The sequence below is a fragment of the Anser anser genome, assembly GCF_964211835.1.
Source record: "Anser anser genome assembly, chromosome: 7".
In the NCBI taxonomy this organism is placed as follows: domain Eukaryota; kingdom Metazoa; phylum Chordata; class Aves; order Anseriformes; family Anatidae; genus Anser; species Anser anser.
In genome coordinates this window covers 19,270,380-19,290,122 of record NC_139727.1, presented here as the reverse complement: position 1 = coordinate 19,290,122, position 19,743 = coordinate 19,270,380, and the positions used below count along the sequence as shown (strand labels likewise).

Sequence of the window (19,743 nt, the reverse complement as noted above, 5' to 3'; positions counted from 1 at the left end):
TATCAAAGTTGTTGTTACTGTTGAGCATTTGTAGTTCTTTCTGAGCAACTGTCCTTTACAAGATTAATAATCTTGAGTAAATGTATATAAAATGGGCGAATGGGTTTATATACCTGCCAATTTTGCTCCTTTTCTCCCATCATGATAGAAACATTTTTTTTTTCTTTCAATTGTGCAATCTCCCCAGTGACTGTAAAATGAAGTAGGAGGGCTGTCTCTGATAATGAATCCCTGTCAGGGAAAGACAGGGATTGACAGAAGCATGGAAAAAAAAATACTCCAGAATACCTGAGCAGCCTACTGAACAGTGTGTGGACCAAAACAGAGTCTACAACCACATCCTTTTCTGACCCTTTTGTGTGCCCCACATGCATTTCCCATGGGGAAATATGTTTCGTCCTTATGATATCAGTGGACAACTTCATCCATTACCATCATTATTATATCCTTTCACCATGAGATTTAAAAGAAAATGCAGCCCTTCACACTTGCTTTACTTCAGTCTTTTGCTCAGAAGGAAAAAAAAAAAAAAAACAGTTCATTTGCTTTCTGCATCTCTCCCATTTTTATGTGCTCATAGAATGTAACTAGATGGCATAATCCAAAAAGAAGGGGGTTACCCAACCCATGTGTAACACTATTTAATCGTAGCAGAAGTTAGAAGTAGTAGAAAGGTATTCAGAGGTACTAAAAATCAGTAATATAGCAATAAATACAGATTGGTATTATAGGTTCAACAAACATCAGTAATACTATGGCAGTGAAAATACTTATGGATTACAAACTTGTCAATATTGTAACAGCAAATATATTTATGATAGGTCATATTTATCAAGACTATACTTACAGTAGGCTATGCTTATCAGTACTATACTTACGACAGACTATGTACATACATACATATTCATAAAATGATCAATACCAAATGCATCAAACTGATCTCAAAAGAAGGGTCTAGGTCATACTGACCTCAAACAGGTCTAATTAAGAAACCGATCTCAGAAAGGACCAAACTTGAAAGGGTCTTAGAAACTCACCTGAGAGATAGACCACCTTAGGAATGGGCCCAGAAAGGGGACCAAAGTGACAGATGGAAACTCACCTGGAAGTTGAAGCATGTTGCAGAGTTTAGGATTTGATACACAGCGTCACAAAATTAACACGACATTCCATAGAAGCCTGTCTGAAAAGGAAAAAAAAAATAGTAGACAATAAAGAACACATGTTGCATGAGAAGTTTCTCAGACAGACAAGCTCCATTTTGAGTAAAAATATGGCTCTTATTATATTATTGAGACATACGAGAGCATAGAACAGTGTCACTTTAGATAACCAGTAGGTGAGAAATCCAGTACAAGATGGCGTTTCTTATTTTCCTTTATTTTCTTGAAAAAAAAAAAATAATCTGTTTCCTACCTCAATTCCCACTTCCTCAGGTGATAAGTTGTTTCTCTGTTTCTTGCTTTGTCTTGATTGGTAATATCTTTGGGCCATCTCTGGTTCTCAGGTGCCCAGCCACACGCCAAGGATGCCTCTGCTTCCCATGCCTGCATTTCCCAGGCTAGCGGCCATTTTCTCCTGACAGGGCCGAGCAGCCATTTTGTGTCAGTGCTTTCCCTTTACAGTCCCGTTACCCCCGTCACTGCTCCCATCACCAGGTAATTCTCTGAGAGAAAATGCTTACTACAAATGCCCTAAGGAGTTTATTTACCAGAATAAGCTCTATGTTATGAGTGGCAGGGCTTTAAAACTGTAGCTATAATATTTTCACTCAGAGATGAACACTCATAAGTGATTTTAATGCCTTTGTAGCTTGAGTACAGCAGATAGGTCATCTGCAGCAATTGTAGAACAAATGTATTCAGTCTTTCTAAAAGTTGTGTTACTTGCACCAATTTCAAGGCGAGACGTGTAAGTGTAATTAATGCAAGTGTGAGTGAATGTCGTTCTCCATTTCCCTTTCTTTTTTTCCTCTAATATTCTTTAAGCTAAGCAAAATGTGCAGGAAATTGCTTCAGGAAAGCTACCCTTGACTTACCAATTACATTTATAATAGGTAAATACTGAGTTTCTAGAGAAGTAAATACACCTTTTCTGAACTTATTTTCTGCCTCTTCTTTTCCATTCCATGTGATGGGTATTACGTGTAAAGAAATATTTTATCCTCCAAATAGTAATTCTTTTCTGATGGGAAAAGAAATTTTATCTCAATGCAACAGTTTGCAGATACATAATGAATATGCTACTGTATCACTCGGTGCCTTGGCCTGTATCACAAAAGCATTTCACAGCTGTATGGGGTTCAGGCACACACTAACAGTTCTCACTTTTCAAAGGAGACTTCCTTTACTACCGCCTCCTCCAAAGTGTTGTATTTTCTCCAAGAGGCTGATACACCATCCAGTCACCAGGTGATCACAGTGCTCGGACATCACCAGGCACTTCCGACACCCAATGATCCACGTGGCATCCTCGAGTGCCCCAGGGAGATGGTTTTGTTCATGATCTGAAACTCAGCTTGCAACTTGCTCACCAGGATGGGAATAGATTTTAAAGTACTGGAAGAAAATAACCACCTTGCACAATAACCACATGGACACTTTTGCACAGGTGTTTTTCCCTATTCTGGCATCCTCTGTTTAACATGTTGAGCTCCCTGTGAAAACGTTAGCTTCCAGAGCCAGCAGGAAAAGCTGCTCTGCAGTTCCTACTGACAGCAAGCAATTCCCCACAGTGCCCTCACAAGGTGTATGGATGGTCATCAAGTACACAGTAGCAAACGTAGTACAATAGCAAAAATAGTACAAAATAGTTCCATAGCGTGGAATATAGCCAACAAAAAGCCACCTCTTCTTGCCAGCCTGAGCAGCTCCTCCACAGGTGCAGCTAGTTCAATTCTGTGTTTCGTGGTCAAAGGAAAAATCTGACAAGGTTTGGGACAGGAAGTGATAAAGCATTGTGGTGTTTGTGGATTGATTTAAAAACATGACGTTTATTGCCATTTGCTGTAAAATTCAATTTTCTTATGCAGACTTGAACCATGAAGCCACTAACCAGGCAGAAAATGCTGGTTAGGGATCTGTTTTTCCTCATCGTGTGCTATTAAGCAGCTTTGTAGGATGGCCTGGAGGTCACTCTTCAGGTGGGTTTTGGACTCTACTTTTGCAGACAGGTCATATAAAACAGGCATAAATAGTAGAAATATTGTTGAGCACCCATATCACAATAAAAAACTTAGAGGAGCAGGGGGAGACTACAGGTGAGTAGAATTTCAGTTGTGAAAGCCTCTCTGTTCCATATAGAGCCTTATGCCATTAATCACAGTACGTAGGTGGGGTTTCTGTGCGTTGTGTTGTTTTTTTTTTTTTTTTTAACTGATCAGTGTTACAGGCATTAAGTGTTGCAGTGTTGATCACCAGTCAGCTGTTTGTTTCACAGGGGAATTTGTAGTAGAGCTGGAGCTTCTTCTGCAATTAATCACCATTTTTTCACAAAACATGTTTAAAGGATTAGGCAGCAGAGAAAACCTTGGTCACCCTCTCTCTGTCCTAGGAGTGAGCAATCAAGGTATTCACCCACGATGAACAAGAAGGGGTGTTCATTCACACTCCTGCCTGGGTGGGTCTGAATGCAGATTTTTCCCTTTCCAGTCAGTTGCACAATAAAGTATTCAGTGCAGGTAGAGCAATTGCTGCTCAGTGTTTGGAGTAAGAGACAGCTGGAGGAAGTCCCCAGGACTGGATCATCAGACTTGTGGGAAACACAACTTGGAAGGAAAGGTTAAATAAGGTGTTAGTGTACAAAAGGTGAAGTTCCTTGTCTATGTGGGTGGCGGTTATGGAGGGAAATAGAATAAACTCCTTCATGTGGATTGCAGGTAAGATGAAGTCCCCTGTGCTGAGAGATATGAGCATTAGATCCCCAAATATTTTTTCTAGCTGTAGCAATTGTTATGATCTAGAATGGATTACATGGATGTTTTGAAGCCTTCATTACCTAAGGTTTTTAAGGACTGGGGAGAAAAGAACTTGTCAGAGAAAGTCTGCGTTATGTAGTCCTGTTTTTTTTTAGACTTGTGCACAGGGTAAATGATTTCATGATGAGATAGAGCCTTGTTTGCTATGACTTCTACCATCGTAAATAATGAATACATCTGAATTGAAATGCTAAATTATCTGGTTTGCATGTTTTCAGATTTCAGTTTCACAAAATAGTAGAAAACAGAACCTAACTGTTCTTACCTGTAGTGCTGCAAAATCTTCAAAGGTTTCTCTCTTTGGTTCCTTCTGCTCCTGTTTGTCTTCCCAGTGTATGTTTTCCAACTCGCAGCGATTTGCTGCTCAGATGCTTTCCACAAAGCTCTCCCTTTAGAGTTGAGGCTCCATTTTCATGTGAGTGCAGTTACCTGCATGGAAATAGTCTCCAAAATATTGATCTTCATATGCAAAATCTTCATAGGACAGGCAAGTAAGGATCTATTTTAAGACTCTGCTTAATCTTGTTATGGAGGGGATTTGTGTGTGTGTGTGTGTGTTTACATATATTTGAACTGGAGAATCAAGCCAAGTATTCAGTACTGTTACACACTTGAGTGTGTTTTCAAATCTTGTTTTTATCATTGTTATCATCAGTTCCGTTTGCAGAAATTTATAACGCTTTTTTTAACAGGTCGATGAATGTTTTCCCTCTGCTTTTTCAAAAGACATTTATTCAGTACAGGTGGTCTTTCTGTTTTTGTTTATTTGTTTTGGGGGTAGGCAGCTCTATTTGTTTATTTATTTATTTATTTATTTTGGTGTTGAAGTGATGGGCAGTCTTGTAAGACTTCTTATGATGAAACCCCAGTACAATTTGGCTGTACTGCTACCTCTAGCTGTTGAGAAGGATACTACATCTGTGATGTGCCTTAGTTGGAGGTTGCTGTGTCAACAAGTTGACTTTCTCTATTGCTGTTTTTAAGTTATAAGCGTTTCTCCTAGGCAATTTTCCTTGTTTATTTAATATCACAAGTTTTCAATAATTTTAATTCATTCAGAGGTTACCTGCTGTTCCCATGTTTCTCATGTGCTTGGGCTATAATGAATGTGTTCTGCTACCCTCCTGTGGGTTGCACAGACTCACAGGACATAATTAGCAAAAAAATAAATAAAAATACTGCAGTGAATTGTCCCCCCTTTCAGGAATGTTGTGGTGCAGCCACAGCAGAACTTGCCTAGATGTCTGGGAGAGTTGCCTTCTCCCACTAGTTAATTCCTCTTGTCGGAATGCAAGTGTTGGTGTCGTGAGCTTTCATCTTCTGCTCAGGGCCAGACACCATATAACTCCTTTTTGTTTGTTTTGTGTTCGTGTTGTATTGTGGAGCCAGGTATTTCCATTGAAAAGGAGTACTTCCTAAGCAGAAAACAGCTGAGAGCCAGAACAATCACAGTTTTCTGCACATAGCTGGCTGGTTCTGTCCTGTTACTAATTTACATGTTCAGTTAAAGTTGCATTTTTTTTTTTTAAAGAAATAGAAGGTTTAGAAGTCCTTCTTAATTCCATTACAGAGTAGCATATATTTAAGTTAATAAAAGCAAATTCTGCTTTAACTGTGCTCACAAATTAAGTTCACTGGGCACTTCATGTAACAGGAAAGCTTGGCCTCAGGCACAATACTATTTGCTAGCATGCCATCTGCGAGGTCTTCAGTCCTCCCTTTGTTTTTTTTTGGCTGGGTTTTCTCTGGGTGCACTACCGGTCATCAAATTGTGTATTCAGAAACTGTTCCAGGCTCCTGAAACTTAAGTGGTCTAATTGTCCCACAGTCAAATAAGAGGACCTGTTCTCCAGCAAGTTCTGGGTTGCAAAAACCTAGTGGGTTTGGGGTTTTAGCTCTACAAATCATGGCAAATAACTTGTATGTGATCAAAAATAACATGTGAAAACTTGCATGAAAGGCAAAATCTGATTTATTTAGGGTTATATTTGCCTCTCTGCAGGAAACTCCCCCCAGCAGCCGGCTCCCTCTTAGCTTTGCACCTGATCATCAGTGTTCCTGAAACTAGAGCAACACACTGGGGATCTAAATTTAATATTAGCAGCATAAGATTATGTTTATGCCTTGTAATGGAGCATGATAAAGCAAATCCTGAGCGAGCTGTTCTTGGAAATAGGCTCAAAAGAGCTGTATCAGCTCGGTGCTATGTTTGAGCTAATAGCTCATGTAGATGCATTGCTAATTAGGCTGCCGATGACAAGCGTTTTTAATTAAAGCAGGTACAGCACTGCCTTCCTGCCTCTGAAACATACATTGTGCTCATGTGTTTTGTTTGGCATCACATGGGAATGCTGGTGAACATCAGGCTTCTATGGAAAACGGCAAATGAGAGAGCAAGGTGTCGCAGAGTAGCTGAGGCTGGCAGGGACCTCTGGGTCGAGACTGTAAGGTCGTGGAGATGCACCCTGACCTCAAATAAGGTCAGGGCACTTGCAGGAGATTTGGAGACAGCTTCATATCCCTCATCCTCCCCCAGACAGAATTAAAATTCTGTGGACTATGGGTGCACCACTCCCATCTTGACCAGCAAGTCCATGCAGGTGTGGGAGATCTTTGGCAAGGGAAATACTACCAAAAAAAAAAAGTGGAAAAGTTGGCATTTTGGCAAAAGAAAACAAACAAGCCTTGGCTGTGAAACTCTCCCATGAGGTCTTCGATAATTATAACAGCCGTTTGATTCCGGTTTGTTACAATTCCCTTACCCTTACTCTGCGTTTATGTCTGTATGTAGTTTCACTCAATCTTTTATGTATCGGTTAGAAATGATCTCTTGTTGTTGTTTGTTTGTTTTTTGTATTTCAGGTGTAATGGAGCTCAAGCAGGAAAATTTAGTACAGTCATATATGTGACTGAACAGGTTTGCAGCACGGATTAATTCCTGTAAATCCTTAATTTATTCATAGTTGACTACTAGATTTAGAAGTGGTTCTCCAGATGTTTACTGCAAGTGGTCTCCCATTGTAGCAAGTGAACACTTTAAATTACCTCTTGGCTGGAAGGCAAAGATTGGTTTGCCATTATATATGCTGGTTTTCTGGTGAACACTTGTTCAGCCCCAAATGATGAGGGCTAAATATGTGTGAAAGTTATGTAAGAACGACAGCTGGGGTTTAAGAAATACACAGCAGTATCCATTAATCGAAGTTTCTCTTGTATTGCAGTGTTCCCACATTCCAGAGCCTTCCTGAGGAGATACTTAGTAAGCTTGCAGATGTCCTTGAAGAGGTAAGTGCTTTTAATTTTGAGAGCTAATGAGTTCAGATTTTGTGAGCCTTCTGGTAGCAATACCAAGGCTCTTTTCCGAAAGAACAGCTTCACAATTTTGCTCCCAATTATGGTTGACTGCTCCAGCATGTCAGGACGATGAGAAGAGTTGTGTGAAAAATGAATCCATTTCTGGACAGGGCTTACATATCCTTAATTGGATTTCTGTCCAACTGGGGATCGAAGAAGTAGTTCCTGTGTTGTGCAGAGGGGAAACCTTCTGTCCTGGGTCAGTGGTGTAGAAGGGAAATGGCAGTTCCTTTCAAATGTAATGGGGAACTTATGTTAGAGGGCCATATCATGCCTTAAAGTAGGTGTTATGGAAAAGCTACTCTCAGGAGAATTACAGCAGAGACGGGTAAATATAAAATATGTCAAGATATTTGATTGTCCACAGTTGTGCCTTGCCTACCTGGCTGTAACTATTATTTCATTAGTTTCAGGCTTTTAATTAAAAAAAAAAAAAAAAAAAAAAAAGCCAAAAAACCTTGCCCTGTAAGCAAGTGTGTAAAATGGATGCAAAATATGAGTTGTGTTGCAGGCAGTTTGTCCGCATAGTTTATTCACGTGGTGTTATATTCTGCACCTGAAGAATTGCATGTTATTAAATACTACAGAAACTGTTAAAACCTTTCAAAACATAGCCCTTTGTGATTTAACTGCAGGAAATTTTTGTACAGAAGTATTTTATTTCATTCCTTGTTAGTTTTTTTTTTCTGTTTTGTTTTTTTTTTTGTTTTTCTTATTAAAATACATGCCTTGCCATCAAGAGACAGTCCTAATAACTGCTTATAAGAAAACGTTTCTCTGTAGTAAGTACCGCCTCTGCCACTGATTTTAAGAAATGAAGCTGCTGACGTTTAAGTTGATTTTCAGAGCATTGATATGACTTTGTTATTTCTTTGACTACTTCGTATACAGATAAATTCACACGTCTGTCATGCAGAGTAATTGCATATTCATAGATAAGCTTTATTTCCTTTCCTGCCAGAGAAGTCTTCAGATTTAGAGAGCTGTATTAACTCAGTATGCTATGAATTAAATTTGCCTATCTCCAAACCACATGCCTAACCAGAAACAGGTAGTTTGATTTGCCTGCATCACGTAACCAACATTAAGCGCCTTGTCAAGAGTTAAGAAAAAGCTTCAAGGGAGAGTGGGCATGGGGGGGGGAGGCAGATCAGAACAAATATAAATGAAGAAATTAGGCATGAAAGCAGTAATCATCTGTAGGTTGTCTTAACACCACTCTTGTTGATTTTAAACTTGCAATGCTACCAAGGTAATTGTCTGCAATCTTCTTTTCCTTGTGTTTTTTGAGAGAACTAATATCAAAAGTAAGCTAAAGTCAAGAAGTGACTAGAAAAATGGAGAATAGGCAAGCTATATAGCGATAAAATCATGCTACTACAATGCTACGAGAGCATAGCTTTGCTACTTTTGTAGGGTCTTTATTTCTTACCAGCAGCTGCATGAGGACAACTAAACTTAGGGTGGCTGCTACAACTACACTGTAAGATCATTCCCACTCTGTACTGGGTGACTGCTGGATATGGCTCCCAAAACAAATTAATTCCAGTTTCTGACTTGGATTTGTCCTCGTTACTCTGTGTTTTTTCTTTGATTTAACATCATATTTTACATAAACTATAAAATCACCATACTGTCACAATGTGCATCTTGTTTAGCAGTACCCAACATATTGAAACTAGGCAGCAATAACTTTATTTTATCCTTTGTGTTGCTGGTTGAATAAAAGTGACTCATTTGGCACAGTGTGAGGCAGGGAAAAATCTCTTTCTTAATGTCAAGATTTCATGCAGTTTTTCTTTTGATACACTTCTGTGAATAATGCAACACTTCTGTCCTACATTCTTTAAATAATTTCTAAAAAGTGTTAACTAAAACCTAGAAGCACAAAAAAAAAAAAAAGCTGTTTTAATTGGCCATTATCAAAATCAAACCAGGGAATGGCATTAAAAAGATGGTAGGAAAAAAGGTCAATATTTGATAACATAATTTCATTTCTGGAATTGATGGAAATACTAAAACAAGTTTCTTCGCAAAGATAACTTGAATGAGAATTAACAGAACGCTAGGGAATTTCCTTTTCTCTTGCAGTGGGTTCTAACTTGGGTATGATCACTCACATCGCTGTGATTGCTCGTGATTTATACTGTGTGAGATTCAAAGCAGGTTTATGGAGCTCAACTTCAGCAGATCCAAACCCGAGCTACCCATATTTTGTGTGGTTTTTTTTTGTTTTTGGTTTTTTTTTTTTTGTTTTGCTTTGTTTTGTTTTTATTCATGTGAAATAGGCTTCTAGAGCCATAATTGACCCCACTTCCAGGCCTTGTTCTGGGGCTGGCAGTTTCTCTGGATCCAGATGGCCACAGTTGGCACCCGTCTGAGCGTGGCTTTAGGTTACACGTACAGCCCTGGGGATGATCTGGGTGTCACAACTAGACCCTGGCACACTGCTGCGAGTGCCCAAAGCCTGCCTCTGTCTCCTTCTCTTCCACTCTTCATTATATTAATATCCCTTCACATGGCACTGATGCTTGTTAATGGTCAGCTATATGTTACATAATTAACAATGCTCAAAATATCCTGTAACCACTGCAGTGTGTTTCACTGTGGAAAGCAGAGCAGCTCTTTCAGTGCAGAGGTTGATTTAGTTTGGTTTTAATGCCATCTCTGTTGGAACAGCTCTGCCTGGCCTATGATTTTATTGCGTAGTTTATCCTTGTGCTTGCCAAACATAACGCACGAGTCAACGACTAATATGTTTTTGCAGCTCAAGACTGGATACTTATTTTGTTTGGGCTGTGGTAGTCTTAAGGAGGTGGTTTATGCAATCACTCTGTCTTCTGTCAGTAGGACAGTCCCCTCAAATCACTTGTAATTGCTTGCCTAAAACAAGTTTGATGCTTGGGAGGAAGCATCAGTGATGCAAAGTTCCTAGGAGATTGATCCAAATTACTGGGTAGGTAGAGAAGAAAGATTTAAATTACTGGGGTGTTGAGTCAACACAAGTGCGCTTGTTTGGGGTCAACTCAGCCTCTAACTGAGCTACTGGCAGGGGAAGCTGTTTGGGAGAAGTGAGGAAGCAAGGGTTAATAGTGTTCGTATTGTGCAGGGGATGAAGGACACGAATTTGTCAGTAATTCTGCATGAGAAACAACTTTTTTGGAAGGGCTTAACCATCTTTGCTGTTTACCAGGATGTGAGAGGTAACATGTAGCCCTAGTGTCCAGGAAAAGTTTAATACTGATGCTTTTAGTATTATCCCCTATGTTTTCCTTAAGTTTCTTCCTTAGTGCCTCCTTTTTCATATTTTAGTTCTGTTGAAAAAAAAACTTTGTGACCTCTCTCCAATGCCTTAACCATCATTCCCTAGGTTGCTCCTTCATATTAAAATAAATAAAAAAATCTGTTGCTCCATAACATTTGCCTCTGGTATCGCGTACTCACAGCCCTGCTACCTAACAACGTTGAACTGATGGCAAAGTAGTTTCACTGTTCATTTTGTAAGGAAAATTGTCATGTTTGTTTAAATATTGGTGTATTAATGTAGTTAGAAAAGAAGAGTTGCTTGGATGCAGCTTGTGCATTACCCATGAGTGCTGTGTTTCTCAGATGTATAAATACCCGAATCAGTTGCGTAAATATCCTTGCCCTGGTTGAACAAGTCACCTTTGGAATACAGTTTTTAAAAGTGCCTTCTTGCACATTATTCAGAAGTTTCATGAATAAAAACTATAGTTTTATTGGAGTGAAACTTGTTTGCAAATTGAAATATTTACGGTAGGTGATTAAATCTGTTATAAATCAAAAATCTCTGTGAACAGGCAAAAGCCTCATCTTTCTTTCCTCACTTTTTGAAGGCTTTGAAACAATTTATGGTTCTTTTCTGAACAGAGACATACTGATTCTTCTTGGAGTTCAGAGAAAGTCTTTATTTCATCAGTCACTGTTAATATGTATCAGTTATATACTGGGGAGAAAATGAACATATTTTTGTAAGTAAACAGTTCCTTCCTAAGAATATGTTGCCTTAGCGTTCTGCAGGCAGCCTATAACAGAAAGGAGTAAGTTAACAATTTTAGGAAACTAGAATGTGTTCAAACATCCATAGAATGAACTTAATGCAAGTGAGGTGCTGTGTTGGGTCCTGTCCTGTCCCCCAGCCTCCGAACTCCAAGGCGCTGTGGAGATGTAGCTGCCTGGGTGTGTTTTGTGGGAAATGTGGGAGGAGAGGGAAGAGCTTCTTCGCCAACTTCAGGTGTCATACCTCTCACCTCTTTTTCTAGTGGGAGTAGAGAAACTCCTACCTGTAAGGACAAGGCATTTGAAAAAGCCCTGTGCGTCACGGCAATGATAATATTACATGGACAGTATGCATCCAGTGCTGTACCCAGTGATTATTTGGAAGGTACCAAAGTTGCTCTTATATTTATTTACATATTAGCTCCATTCATTAAATAAAATTCTTAAGAATGGAGGACAGTGAGTCTGTAAGAAGTGGATAAGAATGCGAGGAACTATTGCATTATCAGCACGAGAGAGAAAAGTTAATTTATGATTTTAGAGAAGAGGGGGAAAGAAGAAAACACCAAATCCCAGAACACTGAGACTCTGGTATAATCTCGTGGTACGTTATTCCTTGTGGTAAATGTATAGGCTCTCTGCAAAGCGGACGGAGAATGGATACTGAGAAAAGGGAACTTGCAGGCAGGGAGAAGGACAGCTGACCTGGAGAAGGTGTCTGTGACATGTCGGGATGGGGGAAGAAAAGTTGGTCCGGTGTCTTTGTTTCCATTAGGCCAAGGATAAGGATGAGCTCGAAGTGGGCATAGGCGGTCAGAAAATCTGGGCTCTGCCATCTGCCTTGGGGCAAAAAAAATGTGAACCAACCTCAAGATGGAAATGAAATCTGTCTTGTAGCCTGTTTCCTCTTTCAAGTATATCCTCTGTGTCATTCAAATGTAAAGCTTATATCCTTAAAAGACTTGTATCTAAAATCAGTATTACAGCTAACGATACTTATAATTAAGGTTGCTTGACCTTGTCTCTTTTGAAACCATTTCCAGTAGCTTATGATTTTGATGACTTATCCATTTGATCTAAAATTATTCATTGCAGCTGCTGGCCTACAGGTGATTTTTCTAATTTTTTTGCTAAGTTAAACCACTAATCCTATTTCAAAGAGTGAGATTGCTTTGCCTGTATGTCAGGGATGGCCTTGTTATCTGCCTGAATATCTGTCCTGGCTCTGTTGAGTCACATATGGCTTTCAAGGTAGGGGAAAGGGCCAGGAGTGCATAGAGCCTGGAGAAATTATCTTACGACTTTAAAGTTTTGTAGTTAAAAACGCACAGAAAGGGCCTGAAATAAGGTTTCACTGGTGTTTCTGACTGGAGCTTTCTTAATCCTGTGTACTTGATGTTCCCTTGCTGTTTCAGATTTAGCATGCTAATCCCCACCAGATGATTGGTATGAATCTGAGCAGTCTGATCAACAGAAAGCAACAAGTGCCGTTCTCATTTGGTTACCAAACTGCTGTGCTATTTTGTGCGTAATGTCATACCTAAACTACATAAAATTAATTTTTCCTATGTAATATGTATCTAGAGCAATAGATAACTCTGCCATAGATACAGTATTGCAGTAGTATGTACTCTGAAATATACCCAGCTTCCCCCAAGTCAAGGATGCCAACGCTCCATTCACAAGGCCTGGGTTTTCTGTGCTGTCACTGCCCAGTTTGGCTTAGGAGTGTGTTATGGCCCTGGGACTGTGGTTCCCCGTGTCTCCCAGTGTGCGTTTTGGAAACTTTCACTAGAAATGTTGATATTTCAGAATCTTAATTTGATTGTTATGGAGTCCCAAGTGCCAGTAATGTGCTTTTTCTAAACCCAGGAGGCTGTGATTTGGCTTCTCATTGATCCCGAAGCATGTATGGTCATAGACAAAAGAAGCTGCCAAACTATTTGAGCATTAGAAGCGTAGAGAAATGTATTAAATACCGCAGGCAGATTATGCTGAGCCTGAGCTCCGTGTTCCTGCAGCTCGCTGATTGCCTGCAGAGCACGTTTTGGGAGGGTGATCTCAAAGTGCTGAAAGCATGGATTGCAGCGACTGTCTTCAGCCATTTAATTAATGCCGCTGTAAATTTATTTGATGAGAATTCCTTGCCACTCTTTTTTTTTTTCTTTTTCCCAATTAAAAGAATGAATGAACCGAGTAAAGCATGAATGATAAAAGAAAAACAAAATTTATTTCTGTTGCTAGTGGTGCTGGCTGCTTCCACTGCAGGGCCTGAAGAAAAGCGGTGATATTGGAGAAAGTTTCAGTGCCTAGTTCAGCTTCAAAAGCTGGCTTGCTCAGACTTGCCATGTTTTGGTAGTCTCCATACTAAAGATGCCAACCATCCTTCTTTCTCCACTTTGTGAAATTAATACAGACCAGAAATTCTTATGATGCCTACATTTAATTAACGGAGTCCGTGTGCACTTCTCCTTTTATACAGAATCACATGGCAACAGTGAATAGAACAGGAGAAATACACAAAATTAATCAGTTTTTAATACGACTAGTACTTCTAATAAATAGGACTGAGAATTGTCCTCAGGTCAATGTAATCCTCGTCCATCCTGCAGGAGCCAGCAGTTTTCCAAATGGAGGGCATGACAGTAGGTTATGCCTAGGTAATCGGCAGCAGATAAATAGTGCTCTAATTTAAAGACACAAACTAGATTTAAGGGGAATTAGAAATAAACAAGGAAGAGTAAAAAGTTTCCATTAGGAAAGATTTCTTTATCTTTTCTAAATAAAGCTTGCACTCTATTGAAGTGCATTTACCAAAGGAGTTACGGGATACAGTTGAAGCCCTGCTTGTGGGGGAAACAAAACAGATTCAGTCATGATTGATTCAAGTTTCAGTTTCTGATACTAGATCTGTATTTGTTAACTTTTCAAATGAGATTCAAGAACGTGTAGCTTTGTTTGCACAACTGCTCCAGAAAATAAGCATTTTGAGTCTACTGAAAAAAAATAAAAATTAGAAAATAAAATGTATTTGGCAAAAATTATGTGCAGGAGTACAACAAAGTAGGCAGTTGCAATGTCCAGAGCAATGGAGTAAAATAGCATCTTTCTTTTATGTACGTGACAAACTTTTTCTGGCCTTTCAGCCTATGGAATATTTGCTCCTGAATAGGGCCTTTGACTGACACTTATGGGGCTGATGCCTAGTAGCATGTTTTGATCAGCAAAATGTGTGTATATTTAGTGTATGTACACTGTATCTTCCTCTGCAAATTGTGGCTGTTTAAAGAACTAGAAACATTTTCTTTCAGCATTAAAAAAAAAAAAAAGAGTGCTAATCTAACGGGAAAATAGATCATCTTTATTATCAGAGTACAAAATGCAGATGAATTACCTAAATATAATTTTTAAAGATACTAGGGAGAAACAGAAAAATGATCATGTTTTTCTCTACGTAATGACATGGCTGTACAGTAAAGCTTACTTTAAAAATTGTTAGAATACTTGCATTGAAATAAAAGGTTTCATTTTGATTAAAAAGCTTAAGCTTTTTTTTTTTTCTTTTGGTTTTCTGCAGTCTGTTGTGGGCACTGACCATTTAAAGGCAATTATAAATAAGCTCATGCTTAGTTATCACAGTGGAGGGAAGGAGTTGCTTAAATATTCCTGTCCCCACAGATATGTTGGGAACCTCATCATCCATGTGGATGTTATAATTACCATCCTGATTGCTGGGTTGTTCTGCAGCGGTAGAAATGAAGGAGGCGTTCCTTCACGCAGCAGTTAAGATATCTGCAAAACCTAGAGTGATGCAGGTGGAGAAAAGTTCTGTGGGTTGAAGAAGAGACCTGGAGACTGCCAACTGGAGACCCTCTGTGCATAAGCAGTTAGGTGCTGAGACCATATGGGAGAAGTTCCTTAAATATTTGCCCTGCTTTTACTCTTCTCAAAGCACAGACTTGTGGTTGCTGCTGGGGAGAGGATACTGAGCAAGGAAAATCCTCGAACTGATGCTACCTGGCCCCTTCCTGTATTTCCCAAACACAATTCAGAGAAACATCTCTGAATGTCTGAGGATGAGGCAGGGTAGCTTTATGGCCATGCCCTTTCCACCCAACCCAGTAAAATCCTCCAGCCTGAAAGTGGTCTCAGATGAAGACTGGTGAGGGTGAGTAACAAATGAGTTCTTAAAAACACTCAAAGCTTTATCAGCTGAATGGCTCAGTCTAACTAGAGCATAAGCTTTTATTTGTATTTAAGACTGCTCTTCCATGTGAAAGCAAATTGAAGCCATACAGAACAAGTTGTCTGTTAAAATAAAATTTTACAAACAAATTGAATAAGCCATTAATCTATCATCCTGATAAAAAAATGCATGTGACTTATTTTGACGGTTTCCATGGCCACTCCATCCTAGTGGAAATGAAACCCAGAAGGACTAAATGAGGTGACACTGATACAGGGCACTATTTTTTCTCTCCTTGTGCCAGATCTGCCACCTCAGGCACATCCCACTGCATTTCTCTTGTTTGGCGGGAATTGAATGGAAAGCTGCCTTTGGGCCAGACAGTGCTGATCCTGTGTTAAAAAATATCAACCAGATAGTGTCTTGCATGAATAACAGGGATGGAAAATCGGAGGGGAGGGAGCAGCACGTCTCATGAAATGGAAACTCGTGTGAATACCCAAGATAAACAGGACTAAATATTTATCTGGTTCATATGACTGTGGTTGAGGAAAATAGAGTACTGCTGGTTAAAATAAAGGTGCTGGGAAATTGTAATTGAGTCCCTGACTGATTGGCTCCTTTTTCTCAATTGTATTGCTTTTCTAGAAGAGTGTGTAACACTGTCAGCACCAGGAAACACTGGAGCCATCTATACCAACAGAGCACATGGACTTCTTTAGGAAAATAGCATTGAGGGTTGTAACTGGGCAAAACTTCCTGTGGTTATCTATGTAGGCTTTAGTATAAAGATAGGTTCATTAATAAACCCATGAGGAGGTGCTAGCATCTCTGTCCTTTGCAAAATTTACATATTGTAATCATAATGAATGTAAAAATTCTACATCCATAGACTTTGGCCAAGACTTTGAATGGGTTGTGTATTATGTACCTTGAAAGAAACAAAACACATCACCTATGCAAGGGCTTCTTAGCTTGGCACCCTGCAGACCTCAGCTTAGACTTGTCTGGACTTATCAGGCAAAATCCTGAGACTTCGATACAAACAGGAGGCTTTGTGCAGAGAAGCCCCTCTGAATGCCAGTTTTTCTAATTCAGCTCGTGTTAGTTGTGCTGTGATGTGACCCCTTACCATCAGTGAGAACTAGTGGTTTAAGTGTCACAGGCAAGCAGAGGATGGGACAGGACCTCCCTCTCCTTTCAGCTTCAGCAGGCTGAAGTGGGTGGCGTAATCATGGCCTCTGCTCGATGTGAAGTGCAGGGACTAAATGGCACCAATGGAAAAACTAAAATCACAGTCTGTGAAGAAACACTTCAGTTCCTGGGAGTGAATATTTCCTTGTACAACTAGGGTGATTCTTTAGTTCTGAAAGTAAGTAACTTCTCTCTGTATCTCCAAAATACATCGCACTTTTTCTGTTCATTGTAGGAATGTTTTCTTTAGAAATAGCTTCATGTTTCCACCTTGGCAAGCCTTGGCAAAACGTGGTAAGGGAGATTTTTTAAATTCTCTACAGCTTGTACATCTCCCCCCGTTCACCTCTGAGGGCTCTCAGGTCCGCGCAGGTGGCAGGTCTGCCCGCGGGGCTGCAAGGGGGCGGCGAGCTCTCATGAGCATCAGCTCACCACCAGACATGGACGTGTTTAGGGCTCTGCCTCCAGCTTAGCGCGAGTACTCTCTTGTCCCTGAGGCACTCTGTTCCCTACCACGGTCTCGGCTAAATCCATCCCTAGCTATTAAAAAGTTAGCCACTTCCCTTGCAGTTTTGCCGACCCTTGTCCTTTCTGTGGTTTCTGCTGCTGACCATGTGGGTCAGCATGGTGGTGGTCACCTTGCTCTTTCTCTGCAAAATGTCTGGTAACTACCATTGAAGCCCCGTTTTCACCAATAAAACCCCTGTAGCAAACATGTGTGAGGCCACTTCACTGCTTTGGAAATGCCTTCTGACCTGAAAATGCTCAGGACAAGTGTCTTTGTTTGCAGGCGGCCCTGCCTTGCATCTGCTCTGCGTGTTTAACAGCTTCAGTTCTTCTCATGATGGGACCCCCTGTACTCTGCTCTGGTGAGGCCACACCTCGAGTACTGTGTTCAGCTTTGGGCCCCTCAGTGCAAGAAGGACACCAAGGCCCTGGAGCGTGTCCAGAGAAGGGCTACGAAGCTGGTGAAGGGCCTGGCACACAAGGCCTGAGAGGAGCGGCTGAGGGCACTGGGGTTGTTTAGTCTGGAGCAGAGGAGGCTCAGGGGAGATCTCATTGCTCTCTGCAGCTACCTGAAAGGAAGCTGTGGGGAGCTGGGGGTCAGCCTCTTCTCACAGGTAACCAGTGATAGGACTAGAGGGAATGGCCTCAAGTTGCACCAGGGGAGGTTCAGGTTGGAAATGAGGAGACATTTCTTCTCAGAGAGAGTGATTAGGCATTGGGATGGGTTGCCCAGGGAGGTGGTGGAGTCACCGTCCCTGGGGGTGTCTAAGGAAAGGTTGGACATGGTGCTTGGGGACATGGTTTAGTGGGTGACATTGGTGGTAGGGGGATGGTTGGACCAGATGATCTTGGAGGTCTTTTCCCACCTTAATGATTCTGTGACCTGCTGAGTGTTTGTGGTGGATACAGTCAGTGAGCAATGCAAACCTTGCAGCCACAGAGGGCATCTGCCAAACCTTTACAATTGAGGAAATACGCTATCTCTAAACTGTTTTTTTGTGAAATTAATTTTAAAATCTCTCAAGAAGCAGCTTGCGTTTATGCTGAAAATCCCAACTGCTGGGGAGGAATCTTTTCTGGAGGCTTTCCATGGGGAGCTGGATTGCTCCACAGACAGCAGGGATTTATTATTTCTTAATTTGCTGTCAGAAATACTGCTGCACTTTTCTCTGGCCTTATTTCATAAACCACAAACACAGGATCTGTTTTGTGTTGTTGTTGTTGTTTTTTTAATTATTTTTTTTTATTATTTTTTATTTCCCCCCAGTGAAAATTATAAAATGCGCTGAAGTCAGGTCAAAGTTTCTGGGGTGCCCTGGCTGGAGAACTACATCTCCTATGGCCCACCAACACATGTGGATACATGCATATGTAAAGCAACTGTAAATCTATGCAAGAATCCCATCCCAAAAGACATTCAGAAGGGCAGGATTTTTAAAAGAGATTTCATTAACTGTTCATGCAGCACAGTGGCTTGCTGGGCTGTTGCAGAGCAGTTTCTGCAGTAGTGTTACTGCCTTTGCAGGGAGTAGAGTATTTAAACAGATCAAGAACAGCAAATAGCAGAACTGCTGGGATGTGCCTCCCACCTAGAGAAGCTATAGATCGCTCATTAGCATCAAATGTTAGCTCTCTTGGCTACTGAACAGCATCCAGCAGTGAAGGCAGAAAAGCCAGTGCTGGAGGTCTCCAGAGGGAAAGTGGAGAGGTCTGGCTGGGAGGTGGGGGGTCATGGTAGAAAGCGGCAATGGAAATGTGGATTCTCCAAAACAGCACCAGATTGGAGTCATTCACATATTTCTTTCCTTCCATAGAAATAATAACCCAAGGTTGTGCTGCTTCCCCTCCTGAGGGTGCAGCTCTGGCAGAGGCACCCCAAGCACAGCCCTAAAAATCTCTAAATGTCTTACTCCTTGAATGCTTGCAGAGGTCAATAGAGATGATAGAGTTGTGAAATCGCATCATAGGAATGGCAAGAACCTGAAAACAAATGGGGACTCCCATTTTCAGTCTGGATTTTCAAGTGACATGTTTTATTGTTTTTTTTTTTTTTTTTTTTTTTTTTTTTTTTTTTTTTTTGTGCCTTCCTTGTGCAAAGGAGTTTCAGCATTGCTTCCAGCTGCCCCTGGAGAAGCGTCATCCTTTCCTGGTTTTTGCACTGTCCCCCTGCATTAAGCATCCCTCCCTCATCAATAAATCCCTCTCACCTAGGTCAGTGGATAGAAAAAAGCCACTTCAGCTGGGATGTGGTTGCCATCAGGGCACATGGCAATGGTAAAATCATGGAACAGTTTCCAGGAGATCAGAAAAGAAATCAGTGAAATGCTGCTTCAAACTTCAGGTGGTGTGGGGTTTTTTTTGGTAACAATGGACTGAGCGGAGATTAAATCCTCTTTGTGATAACTCCCTGATAAGTTGCTCGTTTATAAAGCTGCTACACTTGGCATCGCCACACCAGGGTTATGCAGCTTAATGGGCATACATGGTTGCTCTTTGACAGGTTGCA

The 19,743-nt window shown here is 40.6% G+C and overlaps 1 protein-coding gene across 10 annotated transcripts in view; it reads left to right on the top strand.

The window, feature by feature from the left end:
* PRKG1 (protein kinase cGMP-dependent 1) overlaps positions 1-19,743 on the top strand; it is a 467,683-nt gene that overhangs the window by 291,815 nt on the left and 156,125 nt on the right. For all 10 annotated transcript variants that reach the window (XM_083843685.1, XM_083843686.1, XM_083843683.1 and 7 more), the window contains one exon: positions 7,198-7,261. In XM_083843685.1, the coding sequence (XP_083699811.1) occupies positions 7,198-7,261 (64 nt within the window). The remainder of the gene's footprint in view (positions 1-7,197; positions 7,262-19,743) is intronic.